The following is a 19,413-nucleotide window of genomic DNA, read 5'->3' on the forward strand; positions in this document are numbered from 1 at the left end:
GACCCCTGTAGCAACCACAACTTCTGCAGGAACCCTGCCTCACAGGCTTCTGACTTCATCCCACAGGTCCCATCTCAGCCATTGTCTTGGCTGTGTGACCTTGGGCAAAGGATGTCACCTCTCTGAGCCTCACCTTCCTCTTCTGCAAAATGGGAATAATACCGCTCACAAAAAGGACGTGATGTTTTTATACTTTCAAGCTTATGGGGCCAGTACCCAAGGACACACAGTGAGGACATGGCAGAGCTGACCTGAGCTCAGCTTCACGTCTAAATTGTGCTGAGTGTTAGCCAGGGCACGGGGTGGGGAGCCCGCCTGCATGGCCAATGAGGACAGAAAGTGACCATCCCTTTGGAGAGCCTTCTCCAAACACATAAGCCAAGTCTCCGACTTTTGGGTGACGTAGGGTGACAACGGGGGAACGGTCAAATGGATGGTGGACCTGTCATTCCATGGAACATTCTGTAGCTGCTGAAGAGGATACTCCTGAAGAGTATCAAAGGACTGCTTGTGACATACTGTTAAATGAAATGACAGACAAGCATTTTTTTATAAAGTATGGAAGAATACACTTAGGGGCAGAGAGTCAAAAATCAGCAAACATTCGTGAGACTCCTAAGGCTCTGTCTTGGGCTAAGCATCTCACATATTAACTCATTACATGCTCTCAACACCAGAACCATAAAGTCTACCGTACAGAAGAGGAAGGGGAGGAACAGAGAGGTCATGTCAGTCCCTTAGGGTCACACAGCTGGGAACTGTTAAAGCCGGGTACATCTGCCTGTAGAAACCTAGGAGGAGGTGGTGCCGGATGCTGCAGGCAATGATCTTTGGCATGCTGGGTAGTCTTGCATTTCTTCTTTGTCCCATTGTGTTTGGAAGATTCTCTTAATAAGTGTGCATGGTTTTTTACGATAATGAAAAACAGCACAGAAAGTGTTGTTGATTGAAATTGTGAGGTAAATGTCGCTTCCCTGAGGTTTGGGATTGCTTGGCGAGCTGGATGGCGAAGAGCACACATCCCCCAGGAGTGTGGGGCAGCTTAAGTGAGGTCAAGCTTTTAAGGTGCCTCATGGTGCCTGGAGCAGGGGGACCCTGTCTTTGAGGGTGCTTGTTCCTTCTCTCCCTCTTTTTTGCTGTTTACCCCAGGCCACCCTCTGCCCGTGACTCAGCACCCAGTCCTTCCTTGAGTACAGGGAACCTGAGAGCAGCAGTGCCCCAAGGAGGCGGAGCCCACGACACCTTTCCACTTCATTTATCAGTGATATGCAGGGTTGGGTTCCCCCTCACTTTTGAAGAGCTGAAATCTGAAGGCTCCCACACCCCTGGCCAAGTTGGACAGGTTGCCCGGGTTTTCAGCCAAGGCCATGACGTGCTATCCTTGGGGCCAATCGTGTTGGGGTTTTAGTTTTTTATTTGCCAACCCAGAAGGATTTGGAGGCTCAGCATCTCCCTGCTGTGCCAGGATGGCTGGCCAGGCTTTCCTCCCCAAGAGGCAGCATATTAAATGCCTGTCTTTGGAAACCGTGGCACTCCTCTGCTTTTGCGCTTCATAATCTTTGCCATCCTTAAGTGTCGCTTGTCCTGAAACTCAGTCGTCTTGTTTGTTGCTAAACTGAAACTTGGCCCAGCGATTATTGATCAGGAAGTGCTTCTCCCTACTTGGCAGGCTCATTAACTGTGCGTGTCCTGGCCCAGTCAAAGGCTTTGGCTTCTCCCAGGTCACAGGGGCCATCTTCCAAACCCGAGAACAGCTGGAGTTCAGGTAACGAAGTTGAGAAAATGGGCTTCTTGTCACTTTCTTTTATGTGGAGGGCCGCGTTTGTCTCTGCGAGGGGCACAGATACTAGCTCATTCACTCATGTATCCATCCCACCAGCCTCCTACCTGTTCCTTCATTCCTCCGGCCACCCACACCTCCCTCTGCTCACCCACCCTTCCCGCTACCCTTCCTTCCACCCCTCGCTCCTGCCACCATGCTTCCATCCCCATTCATCCATCCCTCACCCCCCCACCCCCCCACCTATCCAGTCACTCATCCAACCACCATCTATTATTCTGAAATACTTACCGAGTCTATACTATGACAGAGTAATAATCTATTGATGAATCATTGATTGAGGTTTTTGAAAACAGTCCCGAGCAAGGACAGTAATAACCAGTAGTCAGCTGACTAACCCATGGAGGCTTACACACTTCTCACATGTTGCTGGAATTGTCACATCTGTCAGGAAACTGCAGTCTTGTATCCTAAGTCTAGTTGCCTGCCTTCCTCAAGGGTACTTCACTAGTAAGTAGTAGAGCTGGAGTTTTTTTTTTTTTAAATAGTATCTTAAAGTTGGGTCTCCCCGGTGGCACAGAGGGTTGAGCGCAGCGCTGTGAAACTGTCCGCAGCCTCTGCAGCACCTGTTCAACTCCCGGCCGGCCAGGGAGAAACCCATATGGCGAGGCAGACCACTCCTGTCTCACCCGCTGCTCCCCTCAGCAGTGTGTTTCAGTCAATCTGCCTGCTCTGTTCCCCACTCTGTCTCTGGTGCATCCTCTCACCCCCATCCCTGCAACTCTGGACTGTATCCCAGTTCTTATATGAATAAATAAATAAATCTTTAAAAAAAAGTATCTTAAAGTTTCTACTCTCCTAGAATAGAATCAGAACTTGAACCCAGGTCCTGTGCTTCTTCCATTCCACAAATCACTTGATGGCAATGTGTCCATTTCAAAGTTTGCTGCCATGGGGACATGGACTGGAGCAGGCTATGGATAGCAGGAAGGAGACAGGCTGGAGCTCATAGAAACCAGTAACAAGGTAGGCTCATGTGCCTTTGAGGAAAAGCGAAGACTTGATTGTCTACATCCTGAAGGTACCTTAAGGCGCCCTTCACTCCTTCATCCCTCCCTGATGTCCATCTAATTCTCTCATCCACCCGTTCACCTCATACTCACTCTCTCATCGTCTCACTCTACTCGCTCATCCGCCCATCTATCTCACCATCTACCCCTGAATCCTCCTGCATGTCCATCCTTCCACGTATCCTCCCATCCACCCATCTGCTTGTCAGCCCACCCATTGTGCATCTTCCCATTTACCCACATTCCCATTCTCTCGTCTGCCTCCTAGCTATTCTGTGCCAGGCTCTGTGGGCTAGACTAAAATGAATTAGACATGGCTTAGCCTTTCAGAGCTCACAGCCAAGGCAGAAAGAGAATCTGAGCACAAATGATCGTGGCACCAGGTGGTCTGTGATGAAAGCCTAGGAAGGTGTGAAGTAATTCTAGTAGGGGAGGGGCTCCTGCGAACATTTCATGAACTAGGCTGCAGTTTGGATTGTGTGGGGTGCTTTTTTTTTTAAGATTTATTTATGCATACAAGAAATGGGGTACAGGCCAGAGGTGTGGGGGTGAGAGGATTCACCAGAGACAGAGTGGGGAGCAGAACTGGCAGATCTGCTAAAATACACTGCTGAGGGGAGCAGCAGGCGAGACAGGAGAGGTCTGCTATGCCAATTGGGTATCTCCCTGGCCGGGGATAGTTTCATAGTGCTGCATCTTAACCCCTTGCACCACCAGGGAGGCCCCTTGTGTGGGGTGTTAAGTACAGATATGGGAAAGGCGCTGCAGGTCAGCAAAAAAGAATGAAGAAAGGCATGGTGGTAGGAAGCAGGAGAGCACTGCCTGAAGCATGGCAGTAAATAGAGGTGGGTATTGGGTCCTGGAGAAGTAACAGGGGTAGAACACCAAGGCCTCGAGTGCCTGACGGGGAGGTTGGGCTTTGCCAAGCCAGCTGCAGGTGGTCCTTGACGATTCACTGTAAGAGGGTTTCTGGTTGAAGGTAACAGGGCCAGGTGGGAAGGAGGAATTGCATGCATAGCAATTGGTGAGCCGGAGACCCTGGAGATGTTAACTGTGGTGGGCTACTCGGGAAAGAGCACTGGGCAGAGAGTCAGACCTGAGTTGCAGTCCTGACAGCAGCTTTCTAGCTTGTGACCTGGCACAAGGTTCTTTTTCTTCCTGGGCCTTCATTTTCTCTTCAATAGGAGGAGGTAGCAATACCTCTGCCTGCTCAGGAGCTATGCTGCGTAAAGGTGGGTATCCCTTATCCTGCCTCAGTGGACCAGAGTTAGCCTTGGCAGGCCACAGGGGCATATGACTATGAAAGGCCGGGCTGTGGAGCCCACAGCTATGTTTGGAGACTGATCCGTGCCTGCCAGGTGGGGCCATGAGAAGTCTGAACCCCAGGCCACAGGGCTGTGCATCCTGGCTGTGTCTGCTGCCCTTGGACCACTTTGCTTGCATTACATTGGGCCCTTTCCTGGGCAGAGCAGTTCTGCTGTCACCCCAGGGACGCACAGCTGCACACTGTGGGACACGGACCAGCTCCTTTTGGTTCCGGCCCCGGAGCTGCATCTGACATATGCCAGTCATCGCCATGCAGAATGAAGAGGACGGGAGACAGCTCTGCTCCTTGGCTCTGATCCACAGGCCCCAGGCGGTTCATCTGACCGGTCCTTTGGGAGCCTTCCCTTTACCCTCTGCTGCCCGGCGGGTTGCTGGGAGACCAACCTCACTAGCAAATATTCACTGCCTGAGCTTCTCCTACCGACTCTGCCCTCGAGCCCTGTTTTTCTTCCTAGAGAAAGAAACCCAGGTTTCTGAGGTTGGGTCTGGGACGTGGGGGTTAACTTTAGATGCTCCCTCACTTCTGGGAGGACACATTTTTTCTGCCAGGTGCTGCTGCAGGTGCAGAGCTTTCTGCAGAGACAGGTCTGTGTTCTGCTCTGTTCAATATGGAAGCCATGAGCCACAGTTGGTTATTAAGTATTGGAAATGTGGCTCAGGCTACTGGGGAACTGCAGTTTTTCATTTCATTTAATTTCAGGATATTTATTTTTTTTTAAGATTTATTTATGCATACAAGAACTGGGGTACAGGCCAGAGGTGCAGGGGGTGAGAGGATACACCAGAGACAGAGTGGGGAGCAGAACAGGCAGACTGACTGAAATACACTATTGAGGGGAGCAGCAGGCGAGACAGGAGGGATCTGCTATGCAGTGTGGGTAGCTCCCTGGTCAGGGATTGAACTCCTGCTGCAGAGGCTGCAGATAGTGTCACAGTGCTTCATCTTAACCCTTGCGCCACCAGGGAGGCCCCAATTTCAGGTCATTTAAAGTTACTGTGTCAGACAACACAGCTTTCAAATGATTTCCCGAGAGGACAGAGCTGTCCCATCCCTAGAAACATTGAGGAGAGGGCCAGGATGAAGGGGTCACTTTCTGTGTGCCACCCCGAGTCTGTTCTTGCAGACCCCATGGATAACTGCCAGGCATCAGTGGGTGAATGTTGTCCCCTCGGCTGTGTTTTAGCTGGTCCCTGTCCACGGGCACACACAGGTTCCCCAGTTTTGGCTTAGCAACAGTTTTATTATCTTGTTTTATTTACTTTTTTGGTTTAATTATTTTTGTCATTGCTGAATTATCTTCCCATTTACCATTTAAAGGGTTTCTTAATATCCTATTAAGTTGATTGAACCATTGTCTTACTGTTGACATTTAGGTTATTTCTGCTTTTTGGTCATCGTGGTGGACTAATGTGAACATGAACCTGGTATGTTTTCTGTTCCCTTTTTTGAATTATTTTTTGGACTTATGTTTTCAGGAAAGGGGAATAAGAGTCTGAAGGGGGGTTTAAAGGCTCTTAAAACCTATTGCAATTTTTGTCTTTCTGAAGTTGAGTCTGTTTATATTCTTGTCAGTAATGAGTATACCCATTTTGTTACCAGCATTGGACACATTGGTCCTTGTTTTTGTTTTTTTTTTTTTTAAAGTATAAAATGATCCTCTCCACTTCTTTGGAGGAAGATTATATCAGTACAAAAACCAAAAACCCCAGTTTCTTTTTTTTTTTTTTAAAGATTTATTTATTTTTGCAAGAACTGGGGTACAGGCCAGCGGTGCCGGGAGTGAGAGGATTCACCAGAGACTGAGTGGGGAACAGAACAGGCAGATTGAGATACACTGCTGAGGGGAGCAGTGGGCGAGACAGGAAAGGTCTGCTGTGCCATGTGGGTAGCTCCCCTGGCTGGGGATCGAACTCCTGCTGCAGTGGCTGCAGCTAGATTCATAGTGCTGCGTCTTAACCACTTGCGCCACCAGGGAGGTCTGACCCCAATTTCTGTTTTGCCCATGGCCATGGCCCGTCCCTGGATCCTGGACACTCAGCCCCTTGAGGGGCTTCAGTGAAGGTCATTTTGTCAGTCATGGTGGGCTTGGGAGTGAAGGTGGGCCTCTTACATGTGTTGTGGGAGGTACTTCTGTAGATATCTCCTCTCTGCTAGAACACCTCTAGAGGTGGTAACTTCCTTTTGTTTGCAAATGATGGTAGTCCAGAAGAAGGTTTATTGGCTCACAGAACTGAAAGTCTAAGTGCAACTGCCTTCAGGAACAGCTGGCTCCAGTTTCCTGCAGACCCTTCAGCATTCTGCCGCCTCCATGTGTGGTCTCTCCCATCCTCATCTCAAGGCAGGCTCTCTAAAGGAGTGACAGAATGGGCTTACAATGCCCTCCAGCTTTCTATTCTACCAGTTTTGCGACCCCAGAGGGGAAAAAAGGCTTCTTTTTCCTATTAATTTGAGCAAAAACCAAAAAAACCCAAGCACAACAGAAACTCATCCAGTTACAACCCTGTTGACATGCCTTGGGCCATATGTCCACGTCACTGGGTGTGACAGCGACTTCAGGACTGAGTGGCTGTCCTGCGCTGTGCACCAGGACTGGGAGAGCTTATCCCCTCATGAGTTTTCTTTGTTCTGAGAGTGAGGGAGAACTGTTCACAAAGGAAAGTGGAATGGGGGACTGGCAGTGGTGTTGCATGCTGTCCAGTTCTCTCCTGCCCCTTTTCAGGATTCATTCCAGGCAGCCCCTTGGGTTCTCAGGCCTGAAGCCACCAGGGACAGGCCCCCAGCCCTTTGGCCTTCATGTTCTCATCAGTTCCTCTTGAGGTGGGTGGTACTCTAGCCTGTAGGTGAGGTGGCTGTCGCAGATGGGACTCCGGTCACTGCATCCACCTTTGTGGACTCTGTTTCCTCATCTACAGAGTGGGTTCTGGACAGTGACCAGTTCTTTCTGGCCCTCTAATCTGGGACATCAGCACTTTCTCTGGAGGAAGAGGGAAGGCACAGGCTCAGCCTGCAGCCAGGAGGGAAGGGGAGAACCTGGGAGCTCTCCCTTGCTAACTGTCTTTGTGCCCTTGACTTTCAGGAAGCTCCCAGCCCCTGCCTGGCTGGCTGGGCCCCTGGGGTGGGGTCATGAGGACTCCAAGCTGAGAGGGTTGTCCCCACCTCCTCTGGGCTGGGTCCCCGTGCTGCACAGGGGGAGGTTTGTTCCCACAGAGGTGCCTGGGCCAGAAAACACAAATGGCCACTGTGTGTTTGCTCAGAAGGGTGTGGGCTGAGCGTTAGTCACTGCTGGCCAGCAGTGGTGGGCTGGGCAGGGGCTCCCTCTGTCCCTCCCTGGACCCCAGCCTTGCCTCAGTGGTGGGAGAAACAGACGTCAGAGGCCACAGACTGCCACTTGTTCTTTGTGTAACTTCTTGCCTGTCACTCCCACGGGTGCTCCCTCCATCTTAGCACCCTTAGCTTTCCAAGACCCCCCCCCCGTCCCTAGATGTCCTCACGTTAGACTGTGGAAAGAGCTTAGGCATCATTTTCTCACCCTCCTACTGTATAGAAGGGAAACTGAGGCCTAGACAGGACCTTTGCAGAGTTTATAGGCACCTCTGGCAAAAAGCAGTCAGAAACAGAACCACACAGGCTTGAATTCCACTTGAGCCTTGTTATTTACCTGCTGTGTGACTTTGGACAGATGACTTCTCTCTAAGCATTGTTTTTCTTTTATATAATTGAGGATCCCTGTTGTAAAAGTTAATTGAGAGGCTCTAACTGTGTCCTCTTGTGCCCTCTCTAGGCCCTGTGGCCAGAGGCTAGTTTCGTTCTGAGGCTTCCCTTAGGGGCCTGATGGCTGGCCCAGCAGCTCCAAACTTGCTGCCACAGTGCTGGAGGCTGGCAGTGAAGCAGGACTCCAGGCATTCTCAGTGATTGTTCTGAGGTAGCCTTTTATTGGCTGATTTGATCCCATGCCAGTCTCGGAGCCAATCACTCTGGCCAGAGGGACTATAGTATCTGGTTGGCTGGAATAAGTCACCCACCCACTTCCAATGGCAGTGGAATCAGCTCCATTGGAATTTAGGGACTGGGAAGGAAGGCCAGTTGGCTTCTTTGATTGAAGAAAAGTCAGGGAAGGGTCAGTTATGTCATGAGAGGGCAACACTTCTACTCACAAATTCTCCCTCTAGGCAAAAACCCTTAGAAAAATGGCATTTTTCATTAGAAAAATGGCTCACGCATAATATGGGCTGTGCCTGTATGGCTGGATGAATGCTGTATAGGAAACTCTTGTTTCCCGGCAGCCTGGTATAGTGAAGAGAATCCTGGGCTGGCAGTCAGCAGGCCACCACAGCTCACAGTCCTGGTAGCACCTCAGTCTGCTCATCTGGGAGATGGGCATGATGGCAGACACCTGCATTACCGGCTTGTGGATAGATTAATACTGGTTTTTGCAGTACTCTGCGTTTGCCAAGTGTGCCATTGCTGAGGTGGTCATTGGCCTGGAGATGGAGCAGGGAACACTGGGCAGTCCCTAAGAAGGGCCTGTTGGGATGGGGTTTGAAGCTTAGGCTCCTGAGCCAGGCAGGCTTGTGTTGGGGTCTGGCCTTCACCCTCTACTCACTGTGTGACCTGAGGCGAATCTCTGTGCCTGTACATTGGGAATGCTACTGATTGTCTCCAAGGGCTGGATTGAGGATGGAGCGAGAAATCCCATTTCAGGCCGGTCCTGGCACACAGTGAGCGCTGAGGCACGTTGCTGTTTTTGTCATCAGCCATTATTAGGTCCTCTGTGGCCTAAGGGAATGGGTTGCTGCCTCAGCCAGGCTTTTAAAGAATTTAATTTTGGCCAAGTCAATTGCAATTGCTCCCTTTCTGTGGCAAGCTCTGGTCTCCGGAGTGCTTTGCTGGCAGTGTGTTCTGATGCCTGTCCCTGGTCAGTGCTGCCCTTCAGGGTGGCAAGCAAGGGAGGTTTTGTGCCCCCTAGAAAGCAGTCCCTGCCTGCACCTCCTCCACCTCCAGGAGACCCAGGAACAGGGGCCACACAGCCTCCCTCTCCAACTCTCGGGATGAAAGGTGACCTCGCTCAGTCCCCTGTGCTGCTCTGGCTGGTGCTGTCAGGTGGTCGTCTCGATCACCTGGCCCGGCTCTGGCCACCCTGCCAAGCCCTCCACCTGCCTCTGTAAAGCAGCAGAGTGAACCTTAACTTCTCTTCTGGGTTTGGAGAGGAAGAGGAGGAGCTGTGAAGTGGTGGTGAGGACAGTGTGATAGGATGTTTTGCTGGTCTTTGGTGGGACTGAAGGAAATGAGGTTTATGAAAAATGAAAGAAAGGGTACTTAGGGAGGGGGGGTGTATGTGCGTGAGACAGCAAGAGAGTGCGCCTGATTGCTTAATTGATGAATTTCTAAGCTCTGCCCAAGCTTTCAAAACTGAGTTTAGGGTAGAGAACCCCATATAGACAGGGCTGAGTGGGCAGGGTGCCTTCTAGGATGAGGACTGACCCCTTGGAATGATCCACACAGAATTCTGTTCCCTGAACTGGTCTCCTGGCTGGATGCACCAGGTCTCAGAGTCAGGGACAGTGAAGGGGAAGAATGAGTCTGCCAAGGGCATAGCCCCGGGGCATGGTAGCCCAAGGGAGCAGGACCACCAGTGTCCCAGCCCCGGCTCTGTCACCTACGCCGCAGGGTAGGGGGGGAGGGGGTGGCTCTGCCTCACTCAGTGTGCTTGAGATAATACTGCACCCACTTCCTGGGGTGGCTGAGAAGAGATGCGGGTGCAGAGCTTGCCCTTGATAAATGTGAAACCATTGTTCCGTGGGACCCCGGGGGCCCTGCAGCTCAATTAACAGAAACATTTATCAGAACTGGGGATAAACTTACAGACAAATGTAAAAATTGCCTATTGGCATCCCTCCCAGAATGTTCCCTGGTGGAGTTCAGGGCCCTTTTTCAGTTCACCCCTACCCCCCATAAGCAGGCGGCCTTACCACAGGCCGTAGGAGGGTGGTTCTCTCCAGTGAACCTGGCTCTCCTTGAGGCCAGGGGAGCATCACTGTGTCTCCGTGTTGAGGGTACCCTGGGAGGGCTGGCTAGGTGCCTGACAGGTCTGTTGGCAGCTGCTCCTAGAGGTTTCTGAGTTCTGGAGCTGACAGGGAGACCTGATATAATAGCACCAAGTGCGCAGGATGTTGGAAGTGAGAGGACCCAGATCCAATTCTGATGCCACTGCTCTAGTTCTTGGCCTGGACTTGCCTGTTTATAGAACAGGGAACTTGGGTACCAGTTAAGTGATGATTACAGGACGTGTCGTGGAATGTGAGTGCCTTTTGACATCCGGGGGCATTAGGTGCACGGCAGCACCTTGGCCATTGTGTCTCCAGTGGATCAGGCAGCAGGGGTCGACCTGTAACGTGGGAGTAAGACCTCCTCACTGAGGCATCAGGCACCGAAGAGAAGAGCCCTGGGGCTCATGGGGTGCAGTCTGGCCTGTTTGCCTTGTGTTTTCCCATAGGTCCTACTCAGAGCCTCCAAATGAGAAGCCCACTCCTGGAGCCATGTTGTTGGGAGGTGCACTCTAAATATTGGGACCCTAGCAGCACCCCAAGGCTCACTGGGCTACCAAAAAGAGCTGTGGGTTCTGTTCACATTGGATACCAGATCATCATGGGTGGAATTGCTTGCACCATTTACATGATTGTTTCTCTCTCAGTTTTTGAAACTGTGGGAAAACATACATAATATTGATCATTTTAGCCATTAATGAGGGACATTAAGTAAGTACTCAGTGTTATAACCATCACCACTATCTGTACTCAGAACCCAACAAAAACTCTGTCCCCATCAAGTACTAACTTTCCATTTCCTGTTGGTAACCAGTTCCTGGGAACCTCTATTGCATTTTCTGTCTCTGTGACTTGATCAGTCCAGATATCACATACAAGAACAAAGACACTGGTCTTTCTCATACAAAGACCAGTGTCTCTGTTTTTGTATGTTTGACTTATTTCACATTGTATAATGTCTTCAAGGTCTTTCTACATTGTAGCACGCTTAGGAATTTCCTTCTTTATGGGTCAGTAATATTCCACTGCATGCGCCATGCTTCCTTTATCCATTCATCTGCTGAAGGGGCATGGTTGGTTTCTGCCTTGCGTTCTGGTGACTAATGCTGCTATGAACATTAGTGTACAAATATTTGCTCAAAGGCCTACTTACCTAGGTGTGAAATTGCTGGGTCACACTTGATTCTATGTTTCGCCTTTTGGGCAAATGCCAAACTGTTTTCCATAGTTTGGGCACCATTTTACATCCCCATCAGCAGTTCACAAAGGTTGCAGTTTTTCCACATCTTTGGCAACATTTATTTTCCATTATTTTTAAAAATTACGACCATCTTAGTAGGTATGAAACTGTCACCCTTTATCATCAAATAGACAACTAGTATACCCAGGGAAATGTATTTAGGAAGCAACACCACTGTAATTGGTGGGCAAACGTTAAGCCTTTTTCTTGTTACTTTGACTGTTCTTGAAAGCTGCAAATAAATGCTTGAAACTTAGCTATTAACATTTTTTAAAATTATTTATCTATTTATTTATACAAGCACTGGGTACAGTCAGAAGCGTGGGAGGGTGAGAGAATTCACCAGCGCCAGAGCGGGGAGCAGAGCAGGCAGGCTGACGAAATACACTGCTGAGGGGAGCAGCAGGCGTGGCAGGAGAGGTCTGTCATGCCATGTGGAACCTTCACCAGTGGCCGGGGATTGAACCGGTGGCTGGGGATTGAACCGGCGCTGCAGAAGCTGCGGGCAGCTTCGCAGCCCAGCGCTCAACTGCTGTGCTACCAGGGGAGGCCCTTAGCTATTAACATTTTTATACACTAAAGAGAGCATGAAAGTTGAATCTCCCCATTTTAGGTCTGCTAAAATGGGGTCAGGCAGTATCTTTCCAGAGTTTTCCATATATTTACATACACACAAGACTGATAAGAAAACATAGTTGTCTGTTTCCTATATAAAAAGTGTTGTGCCACTTTTATTATTCAGAGACTGGGATTTCTGGCTGAACAACTCAACGATCTTTCTGTGTTGGTATTTGTATGCCATTCACCCCATAGTTTGGGTGTGTTGTACTTTAAAAATATGATTACTACTAGCCTGGACCACTGTTTGTCATGCGTGCACCTCTTTGCTGAGGCAGCTTGCCGCCCTTGCCACTGTGAGGAATGGCGGCTCTCCAGCTTCAGCCTCTCCACCCCCCTCTGGACATCCGGCCTCTGTTTCCACTCACACATACTCTGAGTTGGCTTCCAGGGGTGTGTTTCCTGCCCAATGTGCCTTGTTGACCTTGGTGCTGACCTTTGCTTTGCAGGCCAAGAACAAGGAGACGGGTGCCTTGGCTGCTGCCAAAGTAATTGAGACCAAGAGTGAGGAGGAGCTGGAGGACTACATTGTAGAGATTGAGATCCTGGCCACCTGTGACCACCCCTACATCGTGAAGCTGCTGGGAGCCTACTACTTTGATGCGAAGCTGTGGGTAAGGGTGCCGTCCACGCCCCCACCCGGCCCTGTGGCCTAGTCCTGAGGCCCTCGGCTCTTTCTAAGTGTCTGCTTTGATGGCTAGAAATGGGGCAAGGGAAGGTAGTGGGGGAACTCTGCATTCCTTGCTCTCCCAAGAGTCCCCTTTGGGCAATGGGGGGGATAGTCGTTCAGAGCAGGAGGGATCTATAAGGCTCTACTGCTGAACCCCGACCTGGATCCCAGTTCTGCTGCTTACAAGTCGGACAACTCTAGGCAAGTTCTTGACCTCTCTGTGCCTCGGATTCTTCATTTGTAAAATGGGGGTAATAATATGTAGCTCATAAAGGGCCTCCCCATTGGCGCAGCAGGTTGAGCACCATGCTGTGAAGCTGTCTGCAGCCTCTGTAGCGTGGGTTCGATTCCCGGCCGGCCAGGGAGAAACCCACGTGGCGTGGCAGACCTCTCCTGCCTCGCCCGCTGCTCCCCTCAGCAATGTCTTCGGTCCGTCTGCCTGTTCTGCTCCCTGCTGTGTCTCTGGTGAAATCTCTCACCCTCCCACACCTCTGACCTATACCCCAGTTCTTGTATAAATAAATAAAATCTTTAAAAATAATAACATGTAGCTCATAGAATTGTTACAGGGATTAAGTGAGGTCATTCATGAGAGGTGCTTAAAACACAAGAGTGGGGTGAGTGCTGGTGAGCTTATTATAGCCTTGTTATTATACAGTAGCAGGCCCTTTACCAGCCCCTCTTTCTCCATCAGCAACCTCATATTTTAATGTGCACAGTGCGGATGCAGCTCCAAACTCCCATTCCTAATACGGTGTCAACCCGCAAAATGTTTAGAGGAATTGCAGTGTTCCCCTCTTCTCCTGGCATGAGTGTCCCCCATCAATGTCTCCTAGTATTAATGCCTCTCAGTTTAGTAGATCCAAACTCCCTACAAGTTCCCTAAGCTTTTTGCAGCCAATGTTTTATGTGCCAAACATCATATTCATGTGTCCAGAGACTCGCGTGAACTCTAGCTGTAATTGGAAGGCTGTCACAATCACCTGTCCAGCTGGTTAAAGGGTTTAGGGGTCAGCAGGGGCTGGTATTTGGATGCGGGCCTAGGAACAGCCCAGATCACGTGCCTCAGCCACGGTCATTACCCATGGTTGATAATTGTCCAGTGGTAAGGAGGGATGTTTGAAGCATTTTATTTACATCCTATCATGATTGTTATGGGTGGGGTGTTATGTGTTTTTGTTATCTTTTAGGAGATTAGTGGGGAGTTTGGAGTTAAACTGTAATGCTTTATAATTTTTCCCACTTAAAATAATAGGAAATTGATTCTGGCTTGGCTTTTTGGGCAGCATGCCTGATTTCTAGGCACAGAATTACTGATGCTTATTGAGGAAAGCTGTTTTACTGGACAACAGGATCTGGCTGTTTAAGAAAACCAAAGGCAATTAGAAACCACTGTTGAAGGTTATTCCTCTTGTTTCACAGAAATGAAAGCTGCCAGTGTCTGGGGGGTGGAGGTGAGAACTTGGCCATGCACCCCTGCCCAGAGGTCCGTCCACTAAAACTGATGGCCCTCCGGGCAGAGGACCCTCTCCTTGGCCTCCTAAGCTTCTGTAGGGTCAGGTAAAAAGTATCAGGCTTTTCTGCCCTCCCACCATTAGGATAGATGACAGAACCCTGTTGTCCCAAATGCATGCCTGATGGCAGCCCCCTGGAGTAGGGTGTGGGCATATGTAGATGGGATTCACCTGGGCTAAGACTGGGCTTATAAGGGCGGCGTCACGGAGATGCCAGCAGAGAAGGAGAACAAACAGAAGAACAATGAGAGAGCAGAGAGAACATGAGAGAAGGCCAGAGAGCTCAGAAAGAGTGAAGACTGGCTGGAGGCCAGGAGGCCTGCCAGCCTCCTGGCCACCCCCGGCACCCCTGCCTGCCGTGTGCCTGGTAAATCCCAATAAAAGCCTGCAAAAGCCACCGAGGGCTCCAGGAATCACTCCTCCTTTACCCTGTCTGCTCGGGTCATAGAGATCCTGCTCCGTCCCTTGCTGCTGTTACACTTCTCCTTGGGGAGCTTCCTGGATATCATGGAGGGGGGAATAAATGGTCAGGCACCTTGGGAGTGAGCAGGGCAGGGACACCAGTGACCCTTTTCCCAGGAGGGGTTAGAACCACAGAAAGGCCAGGGCCCTTGCTCGTGTCATACAACTGAGGCCGATGAAATAGCCTGTTCTCTGTCCTGAGCAGGGAGCTGCTTTTAAAAGTTTTCCTCTTTTAAGAAATTAAGCAGGCCTTCTTGGTGGCACAGGGTTAAAGACACAGTGCTGTTGATGTCATTTTTGGAGTCAGTGGGTTTAGAGTGCGGGGTCCTTGGGTTCACTCTGGGAAAGGTTGCACCAGAGCTCCCCTTTCAGGGGCACGCGGCAAGTTTCCCAGGCGAGTTCCTCCACGAGGCAGAGATGTTAGTTGTATTTAAAGAGCAGGTTTATTAGGAAAGGGACAGAAGAGTAAAAGACACTTGCCTAGACATAAGCGAGCAGAAAGAGCTGCCCCTTAAGGAACAGGTTTGCTGAGAGAGGCCTACATGGTTGCAGGCGGGCAGCCTTGAGGAGAGCGGCCTCTGCTGAGGGAGGTCAGTGAAGAGAAGCTCTGGCAAGTACAGGTCATGGGCGGGCAGGAAGCTGCTGCCCTGCGGAGGAGAGAGTTGGTGAAAGAAGCACCTGCATAGTCACAGGTGGGCAGAAAGATTGCTGCCCCATTGTGGGGGCAGAGTAAGTTTTATTATCTTCAGGGAGGGGCTCTTCTTTGTGGGTGGATGGCTTGTGGTGCCGACACTCCCTATAGCAGTCTGATAGTTTCTGGGTGTTGCGCCTCCTGATCTGGGCCTTGATGCCTAAGGGTGTTAGTTTCTATAACTGGGTTAATGGCTTATGCTAATCCCCTCTACCCCTACTCCTTGTGTGAGTTAGGTTCTTGACCTTGTATCTCCTTTCTTCCATCACTATCAAGCTATCTCCAGCCATGGCAACATGAGTTTGATCCCCAGCGAGGGAGCTGAGCCACATGGCGCAGCAGACCTCTCTTGTCTCGCCTGCTGCTCTCCTCAGCAGTGTATTTCAGTAGATCTGCCTGTTCTAATCCCCACTCTGGTGAAATCCTCTCACCCCCAGACCTCTCATATGTACCCCAGTTCTTGTATGCATAAATAATGAATTTTTTTAAAAAAAGAAATTAAACATGCATTCAATGTAGGTCATCAGGGGGAAATGAGAGTATATGGCAAAGCAAAAGCAAAAAAAAAGAATAAACCACCAAAAAAGATGTGCACTCCAAATTTTTATACCAGAGATAACCACTGATAACATTTCAAATGTATTTTTTTCAACCCTAACACAGAATGTGTACCATACCTTTTTCTTAACCTTTCACTCTTATATTTAAGGTATATTAAGAACGTGCTTCCATGTTAGGAGGGAAACACTTGTGTCTTTATTTTTTATTAGTCTATAAAATGCCATCTTCTGACTAAGCCAGTCCCTATGGTTGGGCATTTAGATAGTTTTCTTTTTTTCCCCCTCCTGTTGTAAGCAGCTCGGGGATGGATGTCTTTGAATTTTTGTGTTCTGTGAGAAGTCCTTAGGAGGATTTTTAAGTGTTCATTACCAAACAAGCCTCACAGAACCACTTTGAATTATACATAGGAGTTTTCCCAGCTGCCTGCCTGCAACACCCACCTGGCTATCTGCCTCCCAGCTTCCTCCCAGCTCACAGCCTTTGTTGGATCACCAATTAATGTACCCGTTAAAAAAACTTTAATGTGTCTGTTTCCATTATTAATTGTGGCTAGATGTCAAGTTCTTGACTTTCCCAGCTCCAGAGATAACAGCTAACATTTATCCAGAGCTTGCTCTGTGCTCGGCCTTTAACTGAGTTTTCCTTGACTTCTATCACTGAGTCTTTACTCTGTGAGTTTGTTGCCTGATTCTCTATCTCCAAGCAGAAATGAGAAACAAAGAGGCTAAGTGAGCCATTCCCCCCAGGCCACACAGCTAGAAAGTGGCAGAGCTGGGAAACCAGATAGAGAAGGACAGTTTGTAACCTGACTTGACTGTCAGGAGGTTGTTTAAATAGATACCCCAGAATTTTCTGTCTCTAAGTTATGGCTTTAGGCAGATACTTTCTTTCCCGCTGGTCCTTTCTTCGGGGGAGCTCCTTCTAGGGCCCAAACCATTTCTTCCCCTCCTGTTTAATAGCAGTCCCTACAGTCTGAATTTGTTACATTATAGACCTGTAAAGGGGCCACCTCCTTTTTTTTGAGGATTTGTTTTTAGACATTGTGGAATCAAGGCAGGTAGCACTGGAATTAGTGGATAAAGAGTGGGAAAGAGTTTCAAACAGTAAGGACAGTGACAGTGGTGTGGAGGTGTGAAAGGGAAGTAGTAGATAACGGGTGGCTTAGGATTGGAGCAGCAATCGAGATAAGGGGAGTTGTGTGATAGGAGGCCATGCTGTGGAGGGCCTTGAAGGCCAAGGTGAAATTTGCACTTGATCTTTTAGATCAAAGTACGGTCCTGGCAGCAGCAACAATATCTGGGACCTTGTTAGAAATGCAAAATATCAGGCCAGACATGCTGAATCAGAAACTATTTTTTTTTTTAATTTTTATTTATTTATGCATGCAAGAACTGAGGTGCAGGCCAGAGGTGTTGGGGGTGAGAGGACTTACCAGAGACAGAATGGGGAGCAGAACAGGCAGCCTGACTGAAGTACATTGCTGAGGGGAGCAGCAGGCAAGTCAGGAGAGGTCTGCTGCGCCATGTGGGTCTCTCCCTGACCGGGAATCAAACTCATGCTGCAGTGGCTGCAGCTGGCTTCATAGGTTGCTTCTTAACCCCTTGCGCCACCAGGGAGGCCCATGAATCAGAAACTAGACAGGGGCCCAGCCATCTGGGTTTTACAGAGTTTTCACAGAACTCTGATGCTAAAGTTTGAGAACTACCATCTTATATAATGGGGACCCAGTGCAGTTTTCCACAGGGGAGAGAAATATAGTGTGTTTTAGAAAAAAATCAGGTTTGAGGGGCAAGAGCAAAAGCATTGAGACCAACATGGAAAAGGTTGGATTTGGCTAGGCCAGAAGCCCCAGGAGGTGATGTAGGAAAATCAGGAAAGGCTTCATCTGAACTGGAAGGGTCACTTGAACTGGATCTTAAGGGACGCATAGGAGTTGAATAGGGAGCTAAGTGTTCTGCTCCCCACTTAGTGAAGGAAGGACAGTCTAAGTAGAAGGACAGCGTGCGAGAAGTGTGATGCCTGGTCCCGAGATGCAGAGTTGAAGGGTGCACTGACTTTCTGGTCTCCTTCTCGGTGATGATTTTAGGACACATCTCGTGGCCAGGCCCAGGCTTTCTCTGCAGCTCAGCATCCAGTTCTTCTATGTGTGTGTCTTTGACAAAATCATGTTGGGGTCAGCTCTCAGGACTGGGCTCTGGGATGAGAAATTGGCCACTGCCTATGTCCTAGGCTCCTTGCCTAGCCTTGGCAGCCAGGAACAGATGTTCCCCCTGGACAGAGCAGAGGTCACTTCCAAGCCATTCTTCCCCCCCCCCCAGTCTACTAAGATTAGTTCATTTTCTTCTAGAATTTGTAATTTCAGCAAAATCCTCTTACGATTTCTTGTGAGCATTTTGTGAGCTTTTGATATCAAATAGCAGAAGTGGGGGAAAAACAACCCCAGCTATTCTAGACCTGCTTTAACAGCCACATTTTAAAAAACTAAAATGAGGCCGCCCTGGTGGTTTGGGATTAAGTCTCAGTGCTTTTATTTATTTATTTATTTATTTATTTATTTATTTATTTATTTATTTATTTATACAAGCACTGGGTACAGTCAGGAGCGCGCCAGAGCGGGGAGCAGAGCAGGCAGAAGGACCGAAGTACACTGCTGAGGGGAGCAGCGGGCGGCAGGAGAGGTCTGCGCGCCATGTGGGACCCTCCTCAGGTGGCTGGGGAGCAGCCGGGGATCGAACTGGCACTGCAGAGGCCGCGGGCAGCTTCGCAACCCAGCGCTCAACAGCTGCGCCACCAGGGAGGCCCAACTCTCAGCGCTTTTACCACAATGCCCCATCACAGCGGCCTGGGTATGATCCTCGGCCACATGGCGCAGCAAGCCTCTCCTGCCTTGCCTGCTGCTCCCCTCAGCAGTCAGTCGATCTGCCTATTCTGCTCCCCACTCTTTCTCTGGTGAATCCTCTCATCCATCACTCTTCTGGCCTATACCCCAATTCTTCTATGCAAAAATAAATAAATGAAATCCTTAAAAAACGAAAATGAATTTAGATAGTATACTTAAGACAATATATATATAAAAAGAGATCATCCTGACATGTAATCATTTTAATCAATATTAACATTACTCATGAGAGTTTACTTGTTTTTTCTTTCATTCCAAGCCTTCTAATCCAGAATGTCTTTTACATTTACATCACATCTCAATTCAGGGGCTTAATTTTCATCAGAAATCCTTGATCTGTATTTAGATATCATAGATTTTATAATTGAAAAAGTTGATTTCTCTCTGTAAGTTCCAACATATTTGACTGTTTCCCCATAAGAGTTGACTGACAATAGTTTTTTTTTTTTAAGATTTATTTATTTATGCATACAAGAACTGGGGTACAGGCCAGAGGTTGGGGGTGGTGAGGATATTCACCAGAGACTGAGTGGGGAA

At 49.1% G+C, this 19,413-nt stretch overlaps 1 protein-coding gene across 3 annotated transcripts in view; it reads left to right on the top strand.

Moving 5' to 3' along the window:
• STK10 (serine/threonine kinase 10) overlaps positions 1-19,413 on the top strand; it is a 143,594-nt gene that overhangs the window by 29,696 nt on the left and 94,485 nt on the right. For 2 of the 3 annotated variants that reach the window (XM_054691295.1, XM_037500270.2), the window contains exon 2: positions 12,529-12,693. In XM_054691295.1, the coding sequence (XP_054547270.1) occupies positions 12,529-12,693 (165 nt within the window). Of the gene's footprint in view, positions 1-6,802; positions 6,995-12,528; positions 12,694-19,413 lie in introns of those variants that run through there. The other variant, XM_054691296.1, reaches the window with a different exon arrangement.

Source organism: Talpa occidentalis, unplaced genomic scaffold (genome assembly GCF_014898055.3).
Source record: "Talpa occidentalis isolate TD23 unplaced genomic scaffold, MPIMG_talOcc4v2.1 talOcc4.9, whole genome shotgun sequence".
Taxonomy (NCBI): Eukaryota; Metazoa; Chordata; class Mammalia; order Eulipotyphla; family Talpidae; genus Talpa; species Talpa occidentalis.